Source organism: Lates calcarifer, linkage group LG12, assembly GCF_001640805.2.
Source record: "Lates calcarifer isolate ASB-BC8 linkage group LG12, TLL_Latcal_v3, whole genome shotgun sequence".
In the NCBI taxonomy this organism is placed as follows: domain Eukaryota; kingdom Metazoa; phylum Chordata; class Actinopteri; family Centropomidae; genus Lates; species Lates calcarifer.
Genome location: NC_066844.1, coordinates 20,898,948 through 20,922,121, shown reverse-complemented (window position 1 = coordinate 20,922,121; position 23,174 = coordinate 20,898,948). Strand labels below are relative to the sequence as shown.

Here is a 23,174-nt window from a genome sequence, read left to right as displayed (position 1 = left end):
ACAGCTAGCCTGACTCGGTGCAAAGTTCGAAAATACACCTACCAACAACTCACTTTGTGTTTTTATGAGGAATTATGCACTATAACTGTTTCTAAGTGAACAACAGTCAGGGACATTGACTCCCCAGAGTCTCGCTGAGGTGCTAAGCAACCAGCAGAGATCCTGGGTGGACGGATATCTGTTGTTTCATCAAGAAAGTTACGTTATGTAAGTCTTTCAACTCTTTGCACTTTGGAGCAAACCGGGCTAGCTGTTTCCCCCTGCTTCCAGTCTTTGTGCTAAGCTAAGGTAATGTTGCCTCCAGCTGGATAAGATAGGTAGTGAATAAGTGTATTTCACATAAATGTTGAACTGTTTCTTTTACCTCTTTGAGATTTACAGACTCCAAATGACCATCCACCAGCATTTTCAATAATGTCTAAGCTATAGGCCAAAGATAAAATATCACTTAGATGAAGAAAAGGCATATCCTAGGGCTAAAGTATTTGATCTCCAGTTGATAAATGTAAAGTTATATCAGGTTAGGCAGTGGTTTCTGGCACAGTGTATGTTCAGCCATTTGTTTTTTTTTTTCAGGCTTGTTACAACTTTATTGTACGTTCAAAGTTGATTGGATCAAAAAAGGCAAAGGTTTGGCCATGCTGTTAGTATGAATGTTAAATCAAACTATAGTGTGACTGCAGCTGGTTGTACATTCCTGTCCACGTTAACTGGAACAAGTTTTTCTTTAGATATCTTTGATGATAAATTGAAGAAAGAGTCATGTTGAAACTAACTTCTCATGAGCAGATAACATCTGTGCTGTGTGGAGTGTTGCTCTTCATCTGTTGGACACATGAAATTAAATTGTTTAAGGCCATAATTTGATGTTCAGAAAAAGGAGCTGTTTAGACAGGAAGGAAGGAGAAGTGGTTTGTGAATAGGGATGCTGAATTACCACAACTAAAGCCAGTTTGATTAAATCTTGACAATTATAGGAACACAAGAAATTGTCAGCAAAATGGTATCGCCTTAGAGGGAAATAGAGGAATGAGAGAACAAATGCAGAGAGTCAGGAAAAGGATGAGACAGGGGTAAGGAAGGAGGGAGGGGGGCCAGAGAAGGGTACATCATGTTGCCTCCTCATGTCCTGATCTAACCTTCCACTTTCTTCTGAGGCCTTACCCTTATATAAATAGCCTATCCTCTATAGTATGTTGGCTTTACAAACATGAATGCAGAATAAGTAATAAAGTACCCAAACTGGTTTTGGCTGCTGCAGGTCAGGGCTCTGTTAAACTGTCTGTCACAGAAATGATTTGTGAACTTTAGCCATGCATCGGTAATTTCCACGGATCATTCACAGTAAGAGCACCCCTCCCTAAACAAGCAGTGGATATTGCTAATAAAACCTTGTTAATACTGTGATCAACACCACAGCTGCTCCCTTTGTAACATTTGTGTTACATTCCCCATTTCAACTATTCTGACCCTATAAAGTTGAGGAAACATCAAATCCACAGAGCAAATGTAGATGGCTCGTAACTGATAATCATGTTAATATTGCAGATTAGGTGCATATGGATTGGCAAAGCTTGAACAATCAAAGAAAATCTTAAATCTGTGGTTGGTTTGTGCAACACAGGGACTTGAGCTTAAAAAGCGGGAGACTAACAGAGAAGTCATTGTGGAGTGGTAGAGAAGTGGAGAGAGGACGGAGGCTTGAGGGGTGGGTGGGAGTCCTATCCTTGAAGGGGAAACTTAAATGAGTGGGAAAAGAGTAGCATGGCCTGCTGGGAAAGAATGTCAGACGGCCGTATATGGGTCATAGCTGTCTTTTAAGTCCCTGCCGCCACAGTGTGGTGGGCTGATGTTCCACTGCAGAGGGGCTGAGGCAAGCCCAGGGTCACACAGTCACTGCCTTCAGACCTTTGAACTCTCCTGGAGTCTCTGTTAGGGAAAACATGAAAACATGAACCGCAGCTTTTGTTTTTCTTTGTCATGCTTCTTATGAAAACTCAAACTGATCAATAATGTTTTGACCAAAGGGTTTTTCAGTCCCGATGTATGAGTTTCAGAGCAGGTAAATCAGTGGTGGTGTGGAGCTCATGATGGTGACTTTTATTGTTATCATCACAATGATAATCATAGTAAGGGCCCTTCAGTTAGTTTATGGTGATATAAACAAAGTTTTTAATAAACCATGCAACTTTGCCCTGCTGAATGGATAACACAACTTAATTTAAGCCTGATTCAGAATACTGTGTGCTCAGACAATACCACAAAAAGTCCAAAAATAAAGACAACCAATTATTTTTGTGGTCTACAGCAAAATTCACAAATTACTGACAAAAACATTTACTTTGAAAAATCAGAATAAGAATAATAATACTACTAGATTAAGTTATTTAATTAAATCAGAAAGCTTAAACACATCAAAATCAACTTCAATTTGTGGTCGTCTTACACCAGAATATTCCAATATATTTATACTGTGCATATCTAAATTATCATACAAAACATATGGGACTCTCTTTCCATTTCTGTAAAATCACACAGCTTGCACAATCTGTTTTACTCCTGAATACTTTTGAATCTGCCAACCCCAATGGCCAGAGGAGGAATACCAGTTTCCAAAGATCTTTGGCTTTGAGATAAGCAAAATGTAACGTATGATTTTTGTTTTGTCTTTCATTTTGCTTCAGACAAGTCATCTTCAAACCATTTGTTTTGATGTTTTATATATTGGACAGTGAAAAGAAAAGGAAAAACACAATACAGTCACTACACATATTCCACAAAAAGATTTGCACAGCTGGCATATATGTTTGTGTGTCTGGGATTGTGAACTTGTACTGTGCTTGTAAATACCAAACATTTGTCTGTGCTTCATATAGTTTTTTCATAATCAGACATTTTCTTTTGTGACTAAATTTAATCACAGGTCACGAAGGAACACTGTTTCAAAAAAGGAAGATAATGGCTTTAAATATGTCTCAGTGGGCTGTGTGTGTGTGTGTGTGTGTACAAGTTCTCTAAAATTGTGCGTCCTGAGGCTTAATATCAGTGAAAATAGACTGTTCCTGAAAATGCTGTCAAATGAAACCAGTGAAGTTTTGCAAGTCAGTTCCACTTAATTCATTCCTAATATTAGTAAAGAGGATGGTTGATTCATTGATTTGAAACTCACATGTGCTATATATTGTTTTGTTTTAAATTCCACGACTATGGTCATTTTCTTGTCTCTTCAGCAATAGTAAACAGTAAATTTAGTGTGTGTGATTGAGTCTGAAATTGTCTCTAGATTTGTGCCCAAGATAAAGCTAAAGGAAACATGACATTTCAGTTGGACTTGAACGGGTTAAAGCACATTAAGCTTGTGTATATATTCATGCCTAATGACCACTTTGCAGCTGTTAGATGACAGTGGGAAACTATAAACACAGCCCCATAGGTCATGTGGCTATTTGGCAATGGATGATGAATTATTAATGCCCTCAGTGAATAAGTTCCCCTTATAGTGTATCTATTCTTCATGCTAAAATTCATTATAATCAAGATCAGTGAGTCCTGCACTTACATTTTAGCAGAGCAAAATGAGTTTTGATATTATTAGGTAATGCGATTAATGCATCCATCCAATTATGGCCGACTGTGGTAGCTGAAGCGAGAACATAAACCTTGTTCACATGCAGATTTGTGACTGTTTTTGTTTCATAGAAAGATGTATGGTCTAGATGTGTGTGTGTGCGTGTGTGCATATTAGAAAACTAAAAAGAGATAAGGCTGCAGCATTTTAGCCTAAATATTTTAGACTCTGGTGTCAGTCGTGACACAGGTCTCTGCTGTGACCGTCTAGTCAGATCTGAGTCATCTGGGCAAATGTCCACCGAGACGAGGCAGGAGCGTAGGACCCAGCGGTGCACTGCGCTGCAAGGGTGGAAAAACAGAGAGAGGGAGAGGGACGTGGTGGGAAGGAAGGCGAACCAGAGGGGTGAAGCATCAGGTTACAGTGTACATTCCGCCCAGACGCCATGTCGCCCAAACAGAGGAACACCAGCCTCCCTCACTGGCTAAATTCACCAGACAAGGGCAGGTCTATTATACTGTAGCGCTGATGCACCGTCTTATAACGCTGCATTCCATTTGTCTCCACATCTTACATAACTCTTCGCATTTACTGCTTTTAGGCTGATTTTTATGCCATTAATGTTTTATGATACTGCATTAATGCATTAATCGATTCTCCTCTTTTGCTGATTGGCCTTTGTTTGTGTTTTTCTATTGACATCAACGGACTGAAATAACAGGTTAGGACACTGGCTTATGTTTCACCCACTATATGACTTCTTTTGTCAGCAGTTAAATGTATCAAGCATACAGTAAGTTCCTTTGAAAATCAGTAGCCACTGCTACTGACAATACTTTTAAGCTTTATTTAAGCCAAAAATATCAGCGAGTAGAGCTGTATTTAAGAAAGAGGTGTGTATGTGTATGTGTGCTTAAGACCAAATTGTTTTTGGCCCTGAGGTACTGTCTCCTGTCTGTTGAAAACAATGCCAGGGAATGGAGTTACTGTACAACAGCCTCCACATGTAGACAAAAACAGAAGAGTGGAGGCACGACAAAGTTTTCTGTGACACTTGAGATCGCATTAAAAAAGACAGTTGATTGCGCCAAGGAGTATGTATTCATGTTTACACCTGCAGTCATGCAGCCTGAGGAAGTGTTGCAGGATTGGTATGTATGCAGTAAGAGCAGATTCCTCCCTTTGCCCCACAGTCACCTCATCTGTCATTGATCCTGTTTTCTGTATGCTTGTGTGTCCTTGTAGGTATGGCAAGATTGTGTCGACCAAGGCCATCTTGGATAAAACAACCAACAAATGTAAAGGTGAGTTGCGTCACTTTGACTCTTTTTTTAAGTTGAAATAATTTGCTTTCACTCATGCTGTGGGGTTTTGGCTGTTTTGGTTATTTAAGGGAGTAGTTTGACATTTTGGAGAATATATTTATTCACTTTCTTGCTCTCTCATTTCTCTATGCTAAATATGTAGCTACAGCCAGGAATCAGTTCGGTTAGCTCAACCTAAAAGCTGCTCTGTCCAAATGTTTAAAAAGCAACTGTAAAGCTAATTAATTAATGTTAGATTCACAAACATCTAGCTGCAAATCATGCTAGCTTTTTCCCCCTGCTTTTAGTCTTACCACTAAGCTAAGCTAACTGTCGCCTGGCTTTAGCTGTATATTTTACAGACAGATATGAAAGTGGTGTTGATCTTCTCGTCTAATCAGAAGAAAGCTAATAGTTTTACTTCACAAAAAATGTCAAAGCGGTTTTAACACAAATTTGTCTGTTTTACAGGGTATGGCTTTGTGGACTTTGATAGTCCAGCAGCAGCACAGAAAGCTGTTACAGCTCTGAAGTCCAGTGGTGTCCAGGCTCAGATGGCCAAAGTAAGAGTTATCAAACTATACAACAACCACTTCCTTTACCTGCAAATTTACCAGTCACCATCAGGTTAATGATCCAATCTTGTCTGGTCCTCTTCTGAAATATATTGATCTCTGAAGAGCCTCCTGCTAAACTTTGACCCTCACGAGTCATTGTCCCTTTCTGCACAAGCACACACTTGTCCTCTCTGTCATGTAAAGGGTAAACTGTTACATGCTGTGGCCTGGTTGCCAGTAAGTGTCCTATTGGCAACGGAACAAGACAAACTCTGGTTTATAGGGAGGTGTGTGTTCCGTTATACTTTATTGGGTGAACCTGCGGCCATAATGGACAGTTGCAAGAAGGATAAAGTCGCAGACTAGACTTGTTATAAGCAGAAATAATCAATCCTTTCTGCCTTTCTTTTCATTCTCATTTTGTCTCCTCTTTCTTTATCGCCCTCCTCGCTACCTTCTCTCTCCTTTCCCCTCACGCCCTCGTCTCTGTGCTTGTGTATGTTGCTAACCTGCTCCTGTTGTAGCGCTTGTTCTGAGCTCTTTGTCCAAATGTCTGCAGTCAAAGCAACTCTTGTCGGCCCATTAAGCTGATCCCTCTGGCTCTCAGGCTCCCCATTGAGGGAAACCAGGGGAGGGTGCCACTACACCCACTGTCAATGGGACAGGCACAATAGGCTGGCATTGTCCATCGTCTGGGCCCAGGCCTGGGGCTGACACCAGCACTTAATACACTCCACCCCAGTGTCCCTGCCCCTCCCTCTGTCCCGCACCCAAACAGACCCACTGCAATGTAACACCAGGGTCTCCCTCAGCCCAGCCCTGGAGAACTGTAACAGATCCATGCTGCCAGCTGACCTGAACCAGTCCGGTGCAACTAAACCCTGAGTCTAAGTTCACTGCACCTCCTCTGTAAGAGTGCCACACAATCCTGTGTATTTCAATACCCAACAAGTGCAACTGGACACCAAAACTTGACTCACCCAGACAACATGTGCTCAGTCAGAGGTGTTGATAACCACTATAAAGACCCAAATATACACAGCTGCATCCGAGTCACTGGGTTACTTCAGGTCAGCAAAACAGGCAGTAACCTAAAATGAGTTCAGTATCAGAGTCTACAGAGTGCAGCCTCACCTGTTTGCACCTTCACCATGGCTGCTGCAGAATGTTGTTCACAAACACAATGAGCCACACCTTGCACTCACTGTCCTCAAGAGTACACTCGGTCCCTGACCGGGCCACCCTAGGCTCCAGGCTGCGGGCCCAAAGGAGCCGTGTGCACAGGGGCAGGGGAACAATTGCAGAGTTAAAAATAGAACCCTTCTTACTTCCCAGCACCTCCCTTTTCAAACGTCAGCTCACATGCGCCACTCGCACACACACGAGCAGGCAAATCCGACGAACACACAGAGACACACCTCAGCACACATGGCTCACCTTGGGCCTGGCGTAAAAGAATGCACTGAACACACAATGGCGTCTTTAAAATGTACAACAGGGTGAATATTTGTTTGAATGTGAAATAGGATATTGTGTGTTCAAGCTGAGGTTAAGCATAAACCGAAAAGAGAAGCAAGGGAGTTTTTATCCCATTGTCACGTAGCCTTGAACTCTATTAGTCTTGTGCGGCGTCTGACCTCCTACAGTGTGCCACTGTGTTACATAATGGTCGTGTTGCCGCACCCAGAATGACGACAATCACAGAAAATAGGTTATCTCCTCGCCAGGTGGCTCATGGCTGAGAACAGAGGCTACTCATATAGATAACAAATCTTCATTTAAGATAGCTGGTGGCACACTTTTAACACCATAAATACTTCAGTACATCAGATCAACACCCTCACCCTCTTGTGCAAACCTGTACTAGCATCTGTATATTGGCTGTAGACTCCTGTTTGACCCCTAGATCAGTCTAGCTCAAATGACTATAACCTGAATTGTTCCACTTGCATCTGACTGTTTCTTTCATGCACGACTGAAAACCTTTATTATTTGCAGTTTGCAGAGCTATCAGGCTGCAGCAAGGGAGAAAATGGAAAATGATAGCGATAAAAGATACGTTGATGAAAGAGAAGAGCCTCTTAATCAGTAGACACTCATTTGTTCTTTTTTCCTCTTCTGCTCTTTTCATCCTCCTCTTTCATTACCAGAATTACTCAAGACTCCCACCACTTCCTATTCTGTCAGTTCCCTCCCTGTGTGCAAAATATCAGCCACTCATTCCTCCCACCCTCCCTCCGCTCTATCCTCTTCCTTCACTCTCTGTTTTCCCTTCCCCTCTTTTTAGCCCAGCCTCTTTTCTCCTGGTTGCCAGGCTCCTGTTGCTCTGTGAACTCTTTAACTTCATGCCTGGCTTCCTGTCTGCCTCTGCACAGTCACACAAAGTTTCACTTTCAAGCCAGTGCCATAAAATAAGCCTGAATAATTGTTCCTCTTTAATTTACTTGCAGCTACGGAGATCTCTTAATTACACCATTCCACCAAAAATGTGTGACTTTATCCTCAGCAGACAAATTCATAATTTGCATGTGTCAGTATATTTAAGTGTGCATGTGGATTTTTAAAAACCAGACAGGCTCACCTGAGGCAATGACACATGGACAGGCATGGGTAACACATTATACAGGGTTTCAGTTTATTGTTCAGGCACTAATTGCTCAGAAACATTTTATACATATCAGGTTCCCATTACAAAATGATGCTTGACATGGTGCATGAATATGATGAAGCATTAATATGCTAAGAGCGATAGCGAGTGTGGATGGAGAGACAGGTCACACTGCTGCCTACACATAAATTTTTGCTGTGTGAAAAAGATTTTGAAAGCGACAAGAAATTTCCCATTTGCAAATGCAAATGCAGTAGCAACGATGTTGTAAGTGTCATGCCAAAATAAATGTTACATATAAACACATTTAGCTCATATCCTCCAGTGAGACTCTTGAGAGCAGTGTGAATAGCTGCTGTAGTTGTATTGCAGCAAAACAAAAAAGTATCAGTATCACGCCTCTTTATTTATGGCTATATATGGCTTTATGGCATTTGTGAATTGACTTTCATATCCACCTCCTGTACAGCAACAGGAGCAAGACCCCACCAACCTCTACATCTCCAACCTGCCAGTGTCTATGGACGAGCAAGAGCTGGAGAGCATGCTCAAGTCCTTTGGCCAGGTCATTTCCACACGTATCCTGAGAGATGCCAATGGGACCAGCCGCGGTGTGGGATTTGCCAGGTCAGTCCTGATGTAATGTATTGTAATGTGCTCCATGGTGACCCATAGTGATTTTAGTAGTTTAGTAGTTTCAGTTTATTCTGTAGATAAAAAGCAGCTTGAGTGCAGTTCTGGCTCATCCAAACCCAGCGTAAACAGCACTCCCCGAGACGGATTGAATTTGACTTTGATTTTATTTCAGAATGGAGTCCACAGAGAAGTGCGAGGCCATAATTCAGCATTTCAATGGGAAATTCATCAAGACTCCACCAGGAGTGCCTGGTGCGTGGAATGTTTGTTTTTTATTATAGGAACCTGATATTGTTGTTGTTGGTGCCAGAGTGCAGTGTTTTTGTTCCCCACAGTGATTGCTGAATTCACTCTCTTGTTTGATCTGTTGCCTTCGCAGTGCCCACAGAGCCCTTATTATGTAAGTTTGCAGACGGAGGTCAGAAGAAGAGGCAGAACCAGGGGAAGTACCTCCAGAATGGAAGGCCCTGGGCTAGAGACGGAGACACGGTAATATGGACAGTTTTAACTCTCGATTCTTAGAGTTAGCTTCCTGTCTTCACATGTTAACATTCCTTAAAGTGAGGGCTTGTTTAAAAGTTCTCAGTTTGATCATTTTCCATGTGTGTTAGCTGACTGTATTAGTTCAGCCTGCACCGGTGTTTGCATGACCTCACTGGTTCTGAATCCTGTGTATTGTTTTCCCAGGGAGGAATGACGCTTGCGTATGACCCCACAGCGTTACAAAATGGGTGAGTGGTATGCACAGACTGACTGAAAACAGTCCCAACCCTACAGGAAAATAAGTGCAGTACTCAAGCTCCTGTGAAGTGGTGCCCTCTGCTGGGCGTTAGTGGAACATAGAAATGTTGGCCAGAGATTGTTGACATGGTGCGCCTGTCCTCATGCTTCCCCTCTCACTTTGCTCTGTCTGTTTGGCAGCTTCTACTCCTCGCCCTACAGTCTGCCTCCAAACCGAATGATCGCCCAGACTTCCCTCTCACCCTACATGCATTCTCCCGTCTCTTCCTACCAGGTGGGACATCTCTCTTTTTGTTTTTAGCCTGACTAAAAAGTATAAATTCTCTGTCACTTTAATTGCACAGAGTCCATATTATATAAGCTAACAGACAGTCAGGAGGGACCCCAGTCTGCAGCACTGATAGTATTTACCCAGGATTCTTCTTCACACAGATCAGATATAAGAGTGAGCTTCATGTTGTGTTTCCTGATCTACAGGTACACAGCCCGTCCTGGATGCACCATCAGTCATACCTCATGCAGCCAGCTGTGAGTATCCTCCCTTCATACTTTAACAAAAATCTCTTTTTGGTCGGTTGGTTATTACCAGACACTGTAGCTCAACTGTAATTTAATATGTACAGTCATCGTTGCCCTCTTACTTTTTTTATTGATTTAATGAGTAACAATAATTCAGACGCCATTTATACTTGTGTGTTTCTATGTGTTCTCAGGGTACAGTTCTTACCCCAACAATGGATCATGCTATGTCCATCCAGCCCACGTCCATGATGGGACCTCTCACCCAGCAGCTAAGCCACCTGTCCCTGGGCAGCACGGGCACAGTCAGTACCCATCACACACACACACACACGCACATGCACACATGCTCACACACAGAGAGACACAATGCACAAAGCAGAAAATAATCCCCCATAGCTGACTTTCTTTCAGTTCAGTTATTCATGTCGAATACTACACACAATTTGTGTTTTCCTCTCTGCCTTCCCTACAGTATATTCCGGCCAACACAACTATGCAGGGGACCTACATCCCCCAGTACACCCCAGTGCCTCCCTCCAGTGTCCCAGTAGAGGTATGGAGCTAGCCTCGACCTCAGCTGCTTACATTTGAACTCTCATATTTCCATTAAGTGGATGACCATTGATTATAACTCTTTCAGGGACGTATTTACTAAAAAAAAAGACATTCTAGGTCTCATTCATATTTGTTTTAGGGAGTGGCAGAGTTTAGGAACAAAAATGGAAGAGGTAACTATTCAAACTGCCAACTGGCTGATTTACTGAGCTGAACAGTGTGCATGTGCCCTGAGGGTTTGTGTGGTATTTTATAACAGGTAGAAGCAGGTGTAGTGGCTTCAGTAACAGTATTGCATGAGAGATTTTGTCTTTTTCACATGCCAGAAGGTGATTTGGTGTATTCATTTTGGAAAGATGAAACAGAAACATGCAATGAAAGATAATTTTTCTCCTTCAATATTGCTATTACATTTCTAACTTTAAGTGAACCTCAGATTCAGCACTTGCTCGCATCTTCTGGATATAATTGCCTCCTGTACTACTTAAATTCCACCATGTTTTTCAGTAATTAGCTTTTAAAAGGTCAGTTAATAGAGCTTTGAATAAAATTTTCAAAACCAATGTCATCAACTACATGAGATCTGAGGTTTAGAAGATGGGAAATGTTAATCAGGTCATTCTCAAGTGAACAAAGATTAGGGCCACATTAGCAGCAATTTTTTTGTTTGCTTATTTCCTTACTGTAATAGAAAACATTTAGATAATGCCATTTAAACACTTTTTTGCAAATATGTTTTGTCATATATCAAGTTTTTCACTGCTTTTTTGCTGTGCTGTAGCTCCCAGTGATAGGCAGAATTAAACTTGTGTAAAGAATGCAGTAATGTCTTCCTCATTTTCTCCTTGAGTAATTAATGGTAATTATATTACTTATACATTTACCATGTAATTTTCCTCTTGTGATGGAGCACAGTGTGCTGTCCCAGCATGCAGTATGGGTCTATCATAAGCTCCTCCATTATCCAGCTTGAAAAGCCTTTGCCGTTCATGAGTTGGGGAATTATTTTATTGAGACCTTGGCACAGTCTGTATTCTCTGCTGCTGATAGCAGATCCTGCTGAGCGCTCAGCAGGAGGACATCTGAACCTGCAGGGAGTCTTGAGTCATTTGTTGGAAGGTGGAGACTGTGGGATGAGCAACATAGTGAATGAGAAAAAGGGCAGGTTTATGAATGGGAAGAGGGTAGTAAGTAGTAAGCCAGGAACTCAGGCTGTGATTGGATGGAAGAGATCAAGTGGGAGGTAGGAGAAGAGAGGCTGGAGTAAAGTGAAGGGTTAGAGGTTAGTCTCACTGATGAACTTCAGCCTCTCCTTTAATTAGGTAAAAATTACACATGTTAGGCATGTCCCTTAGTAAATACGTCCTGTTGCATACACTGGCTTTACTTTAAATGAGCATACTCCATCTGTAAAATCAGACTTCTTTGGTTCATCCACACAAAGGCATACACACGGGGAGGGCAGTGGGAAAATACAGGCTGTCGTCTTTATTGGATCTTTAATAAAAATCAGTTTAACTGACACAGGATCATTAATTACCAAATTTCTTAACCAGTCATCTTTTTCAGGAAAATGGTGGTCAACAGCAACAGGTTGCCATGGAGACTCCCACAGAACACACAAACTACTCGTACCAACACACCAAGTGAAGCTAAGGTAGGACGCTGACATATTATTACTGCAGTTTACTGTAATGTAGGATGGTGTCTTTCAAATGTAGTCTAGGTGGAACATTTCAATTTAAAGTCAAAGACCTAGAGGGATGGTGCAGCTTATGCGCTGGTTGGCTGAAATGGGCTCTAGCATCATTTGAGGGGAGGGCCAAGTTAATGAGTCGTGTGGTCCTGTGCTAAGCTCCGACAGATGAGGTCTACACTGTTAGCTTCAAAACAGTGTTGCAGTGTACTGTTGGATAATCAAACCAGGAAAACGGTGGGAAAATAGGAAACCTGAAAGCTGCATTAATAGTAGAAATGAGTGTAGTGTGAAAGGGTTTAGTTGTACTGACAGACTCATGGAAAATAAATTGTTTTTACTGAGTGTTTTGGCATTTCAACTCCTTGTTTTGGTTTTTCAGCCTGCAAATGTAGTTCTACTTGTTTTAGCAACAGCAGCTGCAGCCAGCTGTTTTTGATGAAAAAGCTCAGATAAACACACTATATGTACTACCAGCCTAGCACTAGTGTTGCTCCATGTCTGCAGAATGTGCACATAGGCAATTGTTTGCGACTATATACGCCATAATAACTCATATTATATCACAGTTGTCTTCTCAACACAGTTGTCTTCTCAACTGGTTCTGCTTTAAGATTAACATGCATATTAAACAGGTATGATTAGATATGATTTTGAATACTACTAGAAATATTTACATGAAGTTGACTTACTTTTGACCACCATGTTGAGGATATTGTTGTAGTGAAAGCTGGAAACATGGGCATATAGTGGATATCTGATGCCACAAGCGCAATGCCTAACCCTACCATGGCTATTTTATTACAAAGCAGATGTAGTGACAAAGCCCCTTTATTTGCCAGTGAGGGTTAATAATGCAATAACGACATTATTCAAGAAACTCAATGTAGCAACTTGGCAATTTGACAATGCTATTTGCCTAGCTTACTGTAGTTAAGTGTGTGGATAGCAAATTGATAATGTCCTCTGAACTACGAGCTGTGTGTTTTGAGCAGGTTCAGTGCATCAATACTGCGTGTTTTTCAGCTCCCAGCAGGGTGGGGCCGAGGGCACGAAATGAATCTAACCAAACAGGATTCAGCTGGAAGAGATCTGTGCTCCATACCATCACCAAGCACCCGGACTTGAACATGGATAAAAAAGGAACATGTGTATGCGCGCGTTTGTGTGTACATGTGAGTGTGTGTTTGTGTGCGTGTGTGTGTGTGTGTGTCTGTTTTTTTTTTTTTTTTTTTTTTTGTTTTTTGTTGTTTTTTTTTTTTTTTACGAAAAAGGACAACACTTACTTCATTGGACTTTTCTGCTCACATCCTCAAGAGTTGATCAACCAAAGGTGGGAATCTTCTTCAGAGAAGCTTTGATCTATTTTGATAACTGAAAAAGGAACATAACAAGAAGTTAAAAAAAAAACTTAAGAGAGGAGGAAAAGACACAGAGCATTATTTTTGTGCACGTAATATAACAAATTCTTATTTTTAAAAAAGCATTCTGGACGTTTCAGAGTGATTCAAGGAAGAGTTGAAACACAATGTGTCTTTTATTTTTTTGTAAGATATGCAAACTTTTATTTTTATTTCCTGATGTCTGTTGTTTGACATTCTATTTGCAGCAGCGGGGGCAACAATTTGTACAGATTTAAAAACTTCACAAACACTTTTGCTGGTCTGATGTGTCGAGTCATTGTTAACCGTGGGAGGCAAACCGTTTAAAGCTACTTCTTCCTGTAACTGCTGCAGAGATTTCTATTCACGCACAGATGATAAAATAACATTAACTGTTTATAGTTTAGTCAAATTCATTTTGTTTTTGAAATTTTAAACCATTCTTTCATAAGTGAACAAAAGACAATCAATTATTTCTATTTATATTTGAATTATAGTTCTATTTTTTAGAGTTTTTAGATCATTGAAACTTACATTTATAGAAAAGAAGTTATTTAATACTGTAGTCTGTAAAGACAAGGTGAAATGGACTTTAATGGATCTTTACTCCACACATTAATAATGAGCTCTAATATTTTGCTCATGAAAATTATTCTTTTTTTGGTGGTTGGATGACTTTCAGTTCAGTTCAAGTCCTGTATTAGCCATCAAAAAAAAAAAAAAACACATCAAAGCGACACCTCTTCAAACTAACAGTCGTCCTGCTTTGTTTTAATGTAACTTCCACGTTACGTCCTCGTCCATGAGAAGTGGTTTTAAGCGGTTTTGTAGTGGCAAACCTTCAGGTATCATTAAATTCATTCTTTGTCGAAAGGGATGAAGTGAACATGCTTTAGATCTGAGCAGTTAGATTACTGAAACATTAATGTGTACAAAGAACAATGCAGTTACTAAATTAAGATATAGTTTAGCGAACGCAATGAGGGAAATCACATAAAAGACTAACAAAATCCCTGAGAATAATTTGTCTGAAAGGAAAGGGAGCTGTAAGTCTTTTTTTTCAATGCTGCTGTTGTCACCTGAGTTTGATTCTCTTGTCAGTGATTTTTTTGAGTTTGTAGAAAGTAAAATGTCTTCTGTTTTTTTTCTTGTCTGTCACTTGAAAACCTTTGTGCTAATTTGCCTTATTTCTTGATTTTATCTTTGAAGTAGATTAGATTTTTAGCTGTAGATTTTAGCTTTTCCTAGAGAGTAGACGTTAGCCTTTTTCCACGTAGGGATTGATGCTGTTTTACTTGTGGACATCGAGTTTTTGTTTTTCCGCATGAATTTCCCGCCCTTGTGTCGTCCTTATATTACATCGGGCCCATTTGTGGAAAGCCTTTTTTTTTTTTCAGAGAGAAGAGCTGAACCAAACAATGACTTCATTTAGCGCTGATCCAATAAGATTCATACTGATGCTGCGTCAGTGTCGCGTGGCTTCGTCCATTCGAGCCCAGGTATGTTTCAGTCAGCGTGACGAGTGAAGCTCATGTCATCACATACAGTACATCCAAATATGTTGAATTAATTTATACAGACATCAAAAACTGTAGATATGTAGATAATAGAAATAATGGTTTTACAAAGGACTGCTCACTAGACCATGGAAGTGCCATTAAAGATGATTCTTACAGCCTTTAGTGAGACAGCAAGTCTGAATGAATTTGAGAGTGATCCAAAATCCTGCAAAAACTATTTTTAGCTAAGCCTTAATGTTTTTTCTCTGGATGAACTGCCTGATCTCTCACAGGATTGACACTAAGTTGTAAATACTACGGAAATGGCAACAGGCTTGTTTGAACGCCACCGAGTTAGTCGTCATGTCAGTCGAGTTAGCTAGCTTGTAGGGTCACAAGGAGCTTCTTTTCCCGCTCTTTGACCGCTTGTGTTTGAAAATCCAGTGAAAAAAATGCTGCGTGTGATAACGTCTTTCTCGAGGCTCGCAGTTTGATGATTCTGACTCTGTTTTGTCTTTGTAATTTTTTTCTACACATCTTTTTTTTTTTTTTTTTTTTTTTGCTGTGTGTTTCTGTTGTTCATTTCTGCAACCAAAGATGTTGTAGCCACCCTCCTGTTAGCTCTCTGTCACAGATAAACTGCTCTCATCCACAGACGATCATCTGCTGTGTGTAGCTGGTTAAAATGCATGTTTTTCTTTCCCGGTTCTGATTGATTCAGAAAGAGATGGATCACAATAAGGGTGTTTACATGCACACAATATGCTCCACAGTCCACATTATGGCAGTCATAGGGTTTTGTGACAAACATTTTTGGGCCCTGACATATCAAAATATTTCAGCTGATTTTCAACATGAACAACTTGAGAAATGATCTGGTTGTGCTTCCACATGTTAATAGAGCTGAGTTTCTCTCAGTCTACGTAATGGAGTGTTGGAGTGCATGTAAACAGGCTCATTATGAACTTTACTGGCTTCAGCAGACGCCCTGGAGGAATACAGAGCGCAGCTTTTATGAGGGGTGAGAGTTACACGAGAGCTAATTTTGTAAATAGTCTATTTTTTTCCCTTCCACTCACTCTTTACACCATTCTGTTTGTTTCTTCTTGTGTGTTCTCTTGATTTTTTTTTCTATGATTTATAACCTGTCCAGATAACACAGTGACTAGCAAGTTTTCAGATTCAGTGCACCATGAAGGAAAATGTCATGGATATTGTTCATATGTTCAGAGAAATGATATTCCATGTATTAGCCATCACTTTTAATACAAAAAACAGGATTTTGAAACTATGAAATGACCACTTGTTACAATACAGTGTTTATTTATTTTTATTTTATCTTATTTTTTACAAACTTGTTAGCAGAGATAATATTACAGGAAACCATGATGCTCCAAAATGAATTTGCATCATGAAAAATGAGAGGACCTTACATTTAAATAGGAATACTAAGATCAGTGGTGTACTCTGTATGAGTACACAATATTTGAAAAAGAAATTCTCCTTGCACTTATTATTTTTAGTCCACATCAATTTGAAAATGCTCTTTTAGTCCATAGTAATGTAGATCTGATGGCTTATTTCATAGCTTCAAAATGTTTTGCTGCTAAAACAGGATTTCCAAACAGGTGGTTAGACGTTGCCCAGTCAGGATTTTCAAAATGTCTCCTTTTATTTTAATTTAGTCGATACTAGTGGCCCTCATTTGTTTGATTTTAAATAATAACTCCATGATACTAATATGTTCTAAATAGCTTACTATTATTTTTGCTAATAGGCTGTTGAAATAGTTGTATTTTACTTAACTGTAACTCAGAAATGTGACGTTTCTGAACAGGAAATACTAAAAACATGTCTCATTGCTCAACACTGTATGAACCAAGTTTATGTGTCACAGGCATTTTGAAAATACGCCGGGCTCGTCTCACTCTCTGCTTGCGAACAGTTTTCTTATTTATACAAGAACTCATTTTGTACAGTTTTGTTAGAGGAAAGAGGTTTTGATATTTGGTTATTTTGCAAAGCCACTTGGCTACTTTTGTCTTCCTGTGCCAGAGTTGCTAAAATTGTCTGTAACTTGTGTTTTTTTTATTGATTGAGATAAGATTTTTCCTTCTTTCTTGGTTTTCTCTTTGAATTTGAATATGTCAGTTTTTCTTTCTTTTTTTTAATAAAAGTCTTGTTTCAATGATCGGGTGGACTGTGTTTTTCGTCATTTTTCAAAAAGGTTTTGCTTGCATGTTAAACAAGAACAAGGCAAACAGCTGTGAGTCTGGTTGTGGCCTATAGAGGACGACATCCAGCTGAGCTGCTGAGCCCTGCATTGACAGTTACTGGTAGATGTCATCGTAAGTCTTGAGGGCATGTGAGTTATCACATATCACATTCTTCTGCTGGAGTTTATCCCTGCATGCACTGGGGTGAGGGGAGGGGTATCAGTCTGTCCATCTCAGGGCTAACACACGCAGACAACCATTTACATTCATACCTTTACAGTTACTTTACAGTTCACCTAACCTGCATATCTTTGGACTATGGGAGAAAACACAAGGAGAACATACAAACACCCTAAAGCTTCCCCCAGCTTCCCAGAGTTTCTAATTAGTTCTGCAAGGTCTTGGAATGAAGGTGTCCATTTATTATCGTTCATATGCACCCAGGCACAGCACTGTTCATGAATTGGTTTTATTTTAATCATGACAGGATTAAACATCTACAACTCGTTGTCCTTAAAAAAATATTAACATGTTGTATCCAGTTTTTTTTTTTTTTAACTATACAGATAAAACATTTCTAATGCTCACATCCTGGTCATCAGTGTTACTAGCTATGCTTAAAAATTTTCGGACACATCCCAAAGGCCACATGATCTCTAAATGACTTATATGCAGCTACACACGTTTTCCCTTTATTGTTGGACTTTGTTGCCTTCAGTCTTAAGTCTGGAAGTTAGCTGAAATCTGCTGGTTCAGGTGACACACACAGTAAAACATCAAAGCTGTGCGTTAAAAAAACAAGTATAAAACAAACTCAACCCTGCTGAGCTTGAAAGTGCAGATTTCCCAAATCTTCATTTTTGGCTCAGTGATAGATAAACAGTAACGCGGCCAAGGAAACTGATCACACTCAACTCTGTGACTATGGCTGCTTTTATCCATTCATGAGCCTAATGACTGTTTAAACACACACTGTGGGGTGGTGGGGGTCGCAAAGGACCCCGTCTGTAATACAAAACCAGACTAACAGGAATGGCCGGAGCACAGTGAACAACTACAGTGAGGCATGAGACGGATATTGGCAATGTCAGGACAAAACCGGTAGCAGGATTGTACAGACAAGATTTACATAACCATAAGCAAAGAACCAGCAGATTCTCACTTCCTTGTATAGTTTTGATGCGTATATATAAGGAACATATAACATAGTGATTCTTCAGAAACCTTATATCCTTGATATTTTGAGTTTGAGAGTAACAAATCCAAGTTCATTTGAGAGTTCAGTTAGAGTGCGGATTGTTCACTCGCGGCCTTCTCCTGTGATCTCTAGCAGGAAGCTAAACAGGTAGATGACGTCCAAGTAGATGCTGAGGGCGGCAAAAATATATTCCTCTGGACTAATGGCGTAGCGTTTGTTTCCTAATAGCATCTGAGTGTCAAATGCCAGGAACTGTAGTAGAAAGAGATGGAATACAAAAATTAAGTAAATGAGATTCAGTGGGGTGGATTTTTTTTAATATGTATTTATGAATCTGATTCTCACCAGAGTAAATAGGATGGCTCCTGTCACAGCATAAACAGCATGTAACCAGGGAACCTGTGTTGCAAAAAAAAAGCATTACAAAACAAAACACTGTTAAGAAGGATAGCAAGATGCTAATTTAAGAAGGACAGCAAACTGCTTTGCCAGATAATCTGTGAGGCTAATACCTTGATACAAATACAGTCAGCAGTACTTGAGGAATTAACCTGCAACTGCTGTTTAACTCCTCATTAATCACAGCTATTTCAGACCTCTTCTAGAAGAGCCGAATGGATCGTATGAGAGCAGGCGAAGGAGGTGAACTTACATATCCAAAGGGGACGACGATGGAGATGGTGATGGCACAAAAGAGCATGACCATGCACAGAGAAAACAGGACGCCCTGACAGGATGTGACATCCACCTGCAATAGGCAAGAGCAAAACCACATGATGGGTTTGTTTCATCATGCCCACATCTGTCTGCATTGTTGCTTGAAAGCAGTTTGAAGTTATAATTTTGGTTCTTCTCACCTTGCTCTGGAAGCTGAAGATGGTGACAGACAGACACACCAGAGCTGTGATCCCCAGGCACAGCACCACTGATTTGGTGTTGTAAAAGCTGGAGGAAGAGCGAACACAATTATCAACACAGTCCTTGTCTCTCTCCTCCACCTCAGAAAGGCTTCGATGGAGATATGCACACACACGAATGCACTCCTACATCCTAATGTGTATTTACCTCGACACAAATCCCATCATGAAGGCCATGCTCACAGTCTGTGAGGGAAAAGAGGAAAGGAAGCCACGGTTAGGTTGTTTGCTGTGTAAAGACCACACTGTATTGTAGTATAATGGGCCACATTTCATACTATGAAATACTCACAAAGAGAACTAACAGGATGATGTTCCAGGGAAACTGCCTCCTGTTGAGGTGGGAGAGAAAATCCAACCACGTCTTTACACATTTATGTCAAAACAGCTTCCTTCATGTGCTGTCATGAATAGTTTTGTGCTTATTTATGTTGTAAAGAGACATTACCTCAGATCTCCACAGCAGGACAGTGCAATGTAAGTGATGAAGAACATGAGACTAAAAGGGAGAAAAGATGATGATACAAAACTTGATAAATAATGTAAGTGAAAAGAGTGAGAATGTGCGATGCATAATGTGCTGCAAGTTGTGATGTTATGATGTGTTTGCACTTACTAAGACATCATGTACAAGTTGGGATGAGTCTGAATATAAAACGTCACCGGTTCGCTGCAGACACAAAAAATAAATGGATTTGATCAGTAATTCATACCCTGATGAAAGTGGCACAATCAAAAACATTATCAAAAAAATAATGGCACAGATAAGCAGAGGAAAAACCAAAGTAGTTACCAAAATGTGAAAAGACCAACAATTGCCACAGTCACCAGCAGCTGAACCATGAGAATGGCATAGACCTGCAGGAGAGAGGATGGAGATACATCATGTCAAAGTGATGGAAATGTCACTGTGACATGTATTTTCCTGCGTTGGTGTGATTTGTTTTAATATGTATTTTTTTTCCAATACCTTCCTGATGAAGGTCTGCCTGATGACCTTCTCATCCCAGGCGAATTGAGCCTGCATCTCCTCATAGCCTGACAAAAAGATGCAGGAATGAGACATGTTAATGAAGCTGAGAATAAATCAATCAATAAACATGTTGTTTTTTTGAAATTATGATACTGCAGAATCATTCGGATAAATTAATGTGGGAGGCAGGTTTGAGTACTAACATGATATTTGATTGTAAATGTGTACAAGTTGCACTTTTTAGCACATATGTGATACAAAGTCCAAACTTGTAACATTGAATAAAGTGTAATATTATAAAGCTTAATAATTATGATTGTTACTTATTTTGTTTCATGATAGTCTGTGTTTGTACATCTGTAACTAATAGAGTTATGTCAAACTATTAGGAGATTTGTTTTTTTGTTTTTTGTTTTTTTACCTGCTGTTGCCTCCTGATAGCTGGGGGGCTCATTGCCCTCTGCTACCTGCTTGAAGAATCAAGGTTAGTGTTACTAACATATCTGTGATTACATTCTCCATGCGGTGTAAAAAAACATGTTTACTGTCACATCTGTGAAGCAGCATGGTAATAATTTTCCTTTGAAGTTATTTGGCAGCGGAGAGTCAATGACACAATACATTCTAACGTTAAAGCTGTCTGCAGACTATTTTCCACAACAGATTTGTCCACAAACAGCCTCCATGTTTGATTAGTTCAAAGGATTAGGATGGATATGATGGGCCTCCATCTCGTGGTAGCCAGCACAGATTAGGATATAGTTAAACAACAGAGAAGCTGATATCAATTCAAATTAGCAATTTCAGCCACGCCAAGACATTACTAAACTTTTTAATTTCATATCATTATTTGATCAGTGATTGTTTGATTTTGAACTGTGATGTTGCTGTTAGAAGAGTTTCCCCTTAGAAATAGAATAAGAGCCATGTCTCTATAACCATTACAATCAAAGCCATGACTTTGTTATTTGTGCCTCTCTCATTTTAGGATCCTTAGAGAATTTAAATCACTATCATTTATCATAATTCAAATGACACACTCAAGAAATTACATTAAAATGTCATGGATCTAAAGAAATCCATTACTACATTATGTATTATGTAGCCATGTAACCATAAGACATGAAAGTTAAAAACATACCTTTCCCTTTTTCATGATTCTTCCCTTTTTTGCTCCTTTATGTTCCTGATGATGAGGGAAACTATTCCGGAGTCACTTACAAAATGTTTTTGTAATATGCAGCTATTTTAAATCCCAAATCTGAAATTTCTCAACTCTTCCTCTCTTACTTAATGGTGTATGCGTGGTCCAAAACACAGCAAGTTGTGAGCAAAATGTTATTTGTAGAGTAGTTCTTGCTCTGAATTTACCTCCCAGTGTGCGGATTATGCCGAAGCTTTATAGGCCTCCGTGTGGTTAATCTCTCTCTAACCCTGATCCTGCTCCACCCCTATCCTCGGCCTAATGAGGTCGTTCTGGCAATGTCCAGGTAGTCCTAAAGCATTGACAATGAAGCCAGACTGTACCACTGTTGCAGCTAAAAAGGGGTGGGGGGTGGGGTGTTGTTAATATGTCTCTTTGCTGGCACAAACCTTCTCAACAGTGTTCTGGGACAGATAATCATCCTAGTGCTCACCAGAGTGACTCAAAGGACTTACATATCTGAATTACATATAAGTTACATAACAATTTTTGCTCCACTTTGGAAGGAAGTGGGAGACACAGATGTAACGTATCAGTATACAGTCATACTGTAAAAGAATATATTATTAAAACATAACCAACTACAGGTGCATGTGCATTGTGAATTCGTCTACACTATAATGTACTCCCAACAACAGATAGTCATGGGGATCCATTTGTTTAAGTCCTGCACCGTGAATATAATCCTAAGATTCAGCAAGAAAACAGGTTTAGTAAACTTATGACATCATCATCTTTTTGTGTAAGACACTCGTTGAGTAAGAGGCACTGCAGATTAATGAGATGGAGGTTAAGAACATTTGGAGCCATCAATGGAAATGTACTGGCTCTAAGAAATGGGTGAAGGGCAGTTTAAGATCTTTTATTAGATCAGAAATCCCACCGTTGGAGAAACCTGTCTGTCTGCTGGAGAAACTGGGGAAACCAGAGTGCAAACCACTACCATATTTTCTGGGATCATCATCAAAGACTATTGGAGAGGGATTCACAACGCCCTACAAGATATTTTTAAATGTGAAATGCCCAAAGAAAATATGACCATTTATTTTGTGTATATACCTGAAGAATAGTTGAAAATAATTTGTGGCTGTCAAAAAAAAAGACTTAGTTACAATGGACATTAACAAAATATTTAAGATACTAACATTTGGCAGTCATAAACTGGAATGATTTCCTTCAAACTGGGTTAACAACTGATTTTATTTTCCACAAATCAATCATTATGTGGTAAAGATCACTCCCAACATGTACAGTCTTTTCCACATATGTGTACCCTTAATAAGTGTTATTTAAAACTTGTGGAAAACATGAGCATATGATATATATATTTACAATATCTGAAATATATCTAATAGAAATGTTTGTTTGATGCTGAATGTCAATTTAAAGAAGTCTGGAGGAGTGACTCTAAGATTTAATTCAAGCATTACATCAAAGATCAGACTTAAGTGATTTTGATACATAGTATTAGTCTGTGTTAAGAGTGAGTTCCACAGACGAGAAAGCGCAGAATAAACAAATACAGAACTGGTATTAATGTCTATAATGACGAGACGAAAATCAAAATCCCATCTGGCGCGGAGAAAATGAAGGAATGG

General features: G+C 39.8%; 2 protein-coding genes across 4 annotated transcripts in view; one reads left to right on the top strand and one right to left on the bottom strand.

The window, feature by feature from the left end:
- The window catches only part of LOC108885978 (RNA-binding motif, single-stranded-interacting protein 2), a 28,293-nt gene extending 11,034 nt beyond the window's left edge, over positions 1-17,259 (top strand). For 2 of the 3 annotated variants that reach the window (XM_018680545.2, XM_018680543.2), the window contains exons 3-14: positions 4,814-4,872; positions 5,344-5,435; positions 8,507-8,664; positions 8,846-8,925; positions 9,053-9,162; positions 9,361-9,404; positions 9,595-9,688; positions 9,892-9,942; positions 10,128-10,238; positions 10,409-10,489; positions 12,061-12,148; positions 13,214-17,259. In XM_018680545.2, the coding sequence (XP_018536061.1) occupies positions 4,814-4,872; positions 5,344-5,435; positions 8,507-8,664; positions 8,846-8,925; positions 9,053-9,162; positions 9,361-9,404; positions 9,595-9,688; positions 9,892-9,942; positions 10,128-10,238; positions 10,409-10,489; positions 12,061-12,141 (961 nt within the window). In that variant the 3' untranslated portion in view covers positions 12,142-12,148; positions 13,214-17,259. The remainder of the gene's footprint in view (positions 1-4,813; positions 4,873-5,343; positions 5,436-8,506; positions 8,665-8,845; positions 8,926-9,052; positions 9,163-9,360; positions 9,405-9,594; positions 9,689-9,891; positions 9,943-10,127; positions 10,239-10,408; positions 10,490-12,060; positions 12,149-13,213) is intronic. The other variant, XM_018680546.2, reaches the window with a different exon arrangement.
- Positions 17,260-17,747: 488 nt separating this feature from the next.
- Positions 17,748-21,774, bottom strand: faim2b (Fas apoptotic inhibitory molecule 2b). The gene is made up of 12 exons (XM_018680590.2): positions 21,514-21,774; positions 20,794-20,842; positions 20,370-20,437; positions 20,193-20,257; positions 20,016-20,069; positions 19,848-19,898; positions 19,692-19,731; positions 19,548-19,585; positions 19,340-19,427; positions 19,135-19,230; positions 18,828-18,881; positions 17,748-18,734 (listed from the first exon to the last, which is right to left on the bottom strand). The coding sequence occupies exons 1-12, from the start codon at positions 21,526-21,528 to the stop codon at positions 18,585-18,587; spliced, it is 768 nt and encodes a 255-aa protein (XP_018536106.1). The 5' UTR covers positions 21,529-21,774; the 3' UTR covers positions 17,748-18,584.
- Between the last annotated feature and the right edge of the window lie 1,400 nt (positions 21,775-23,174).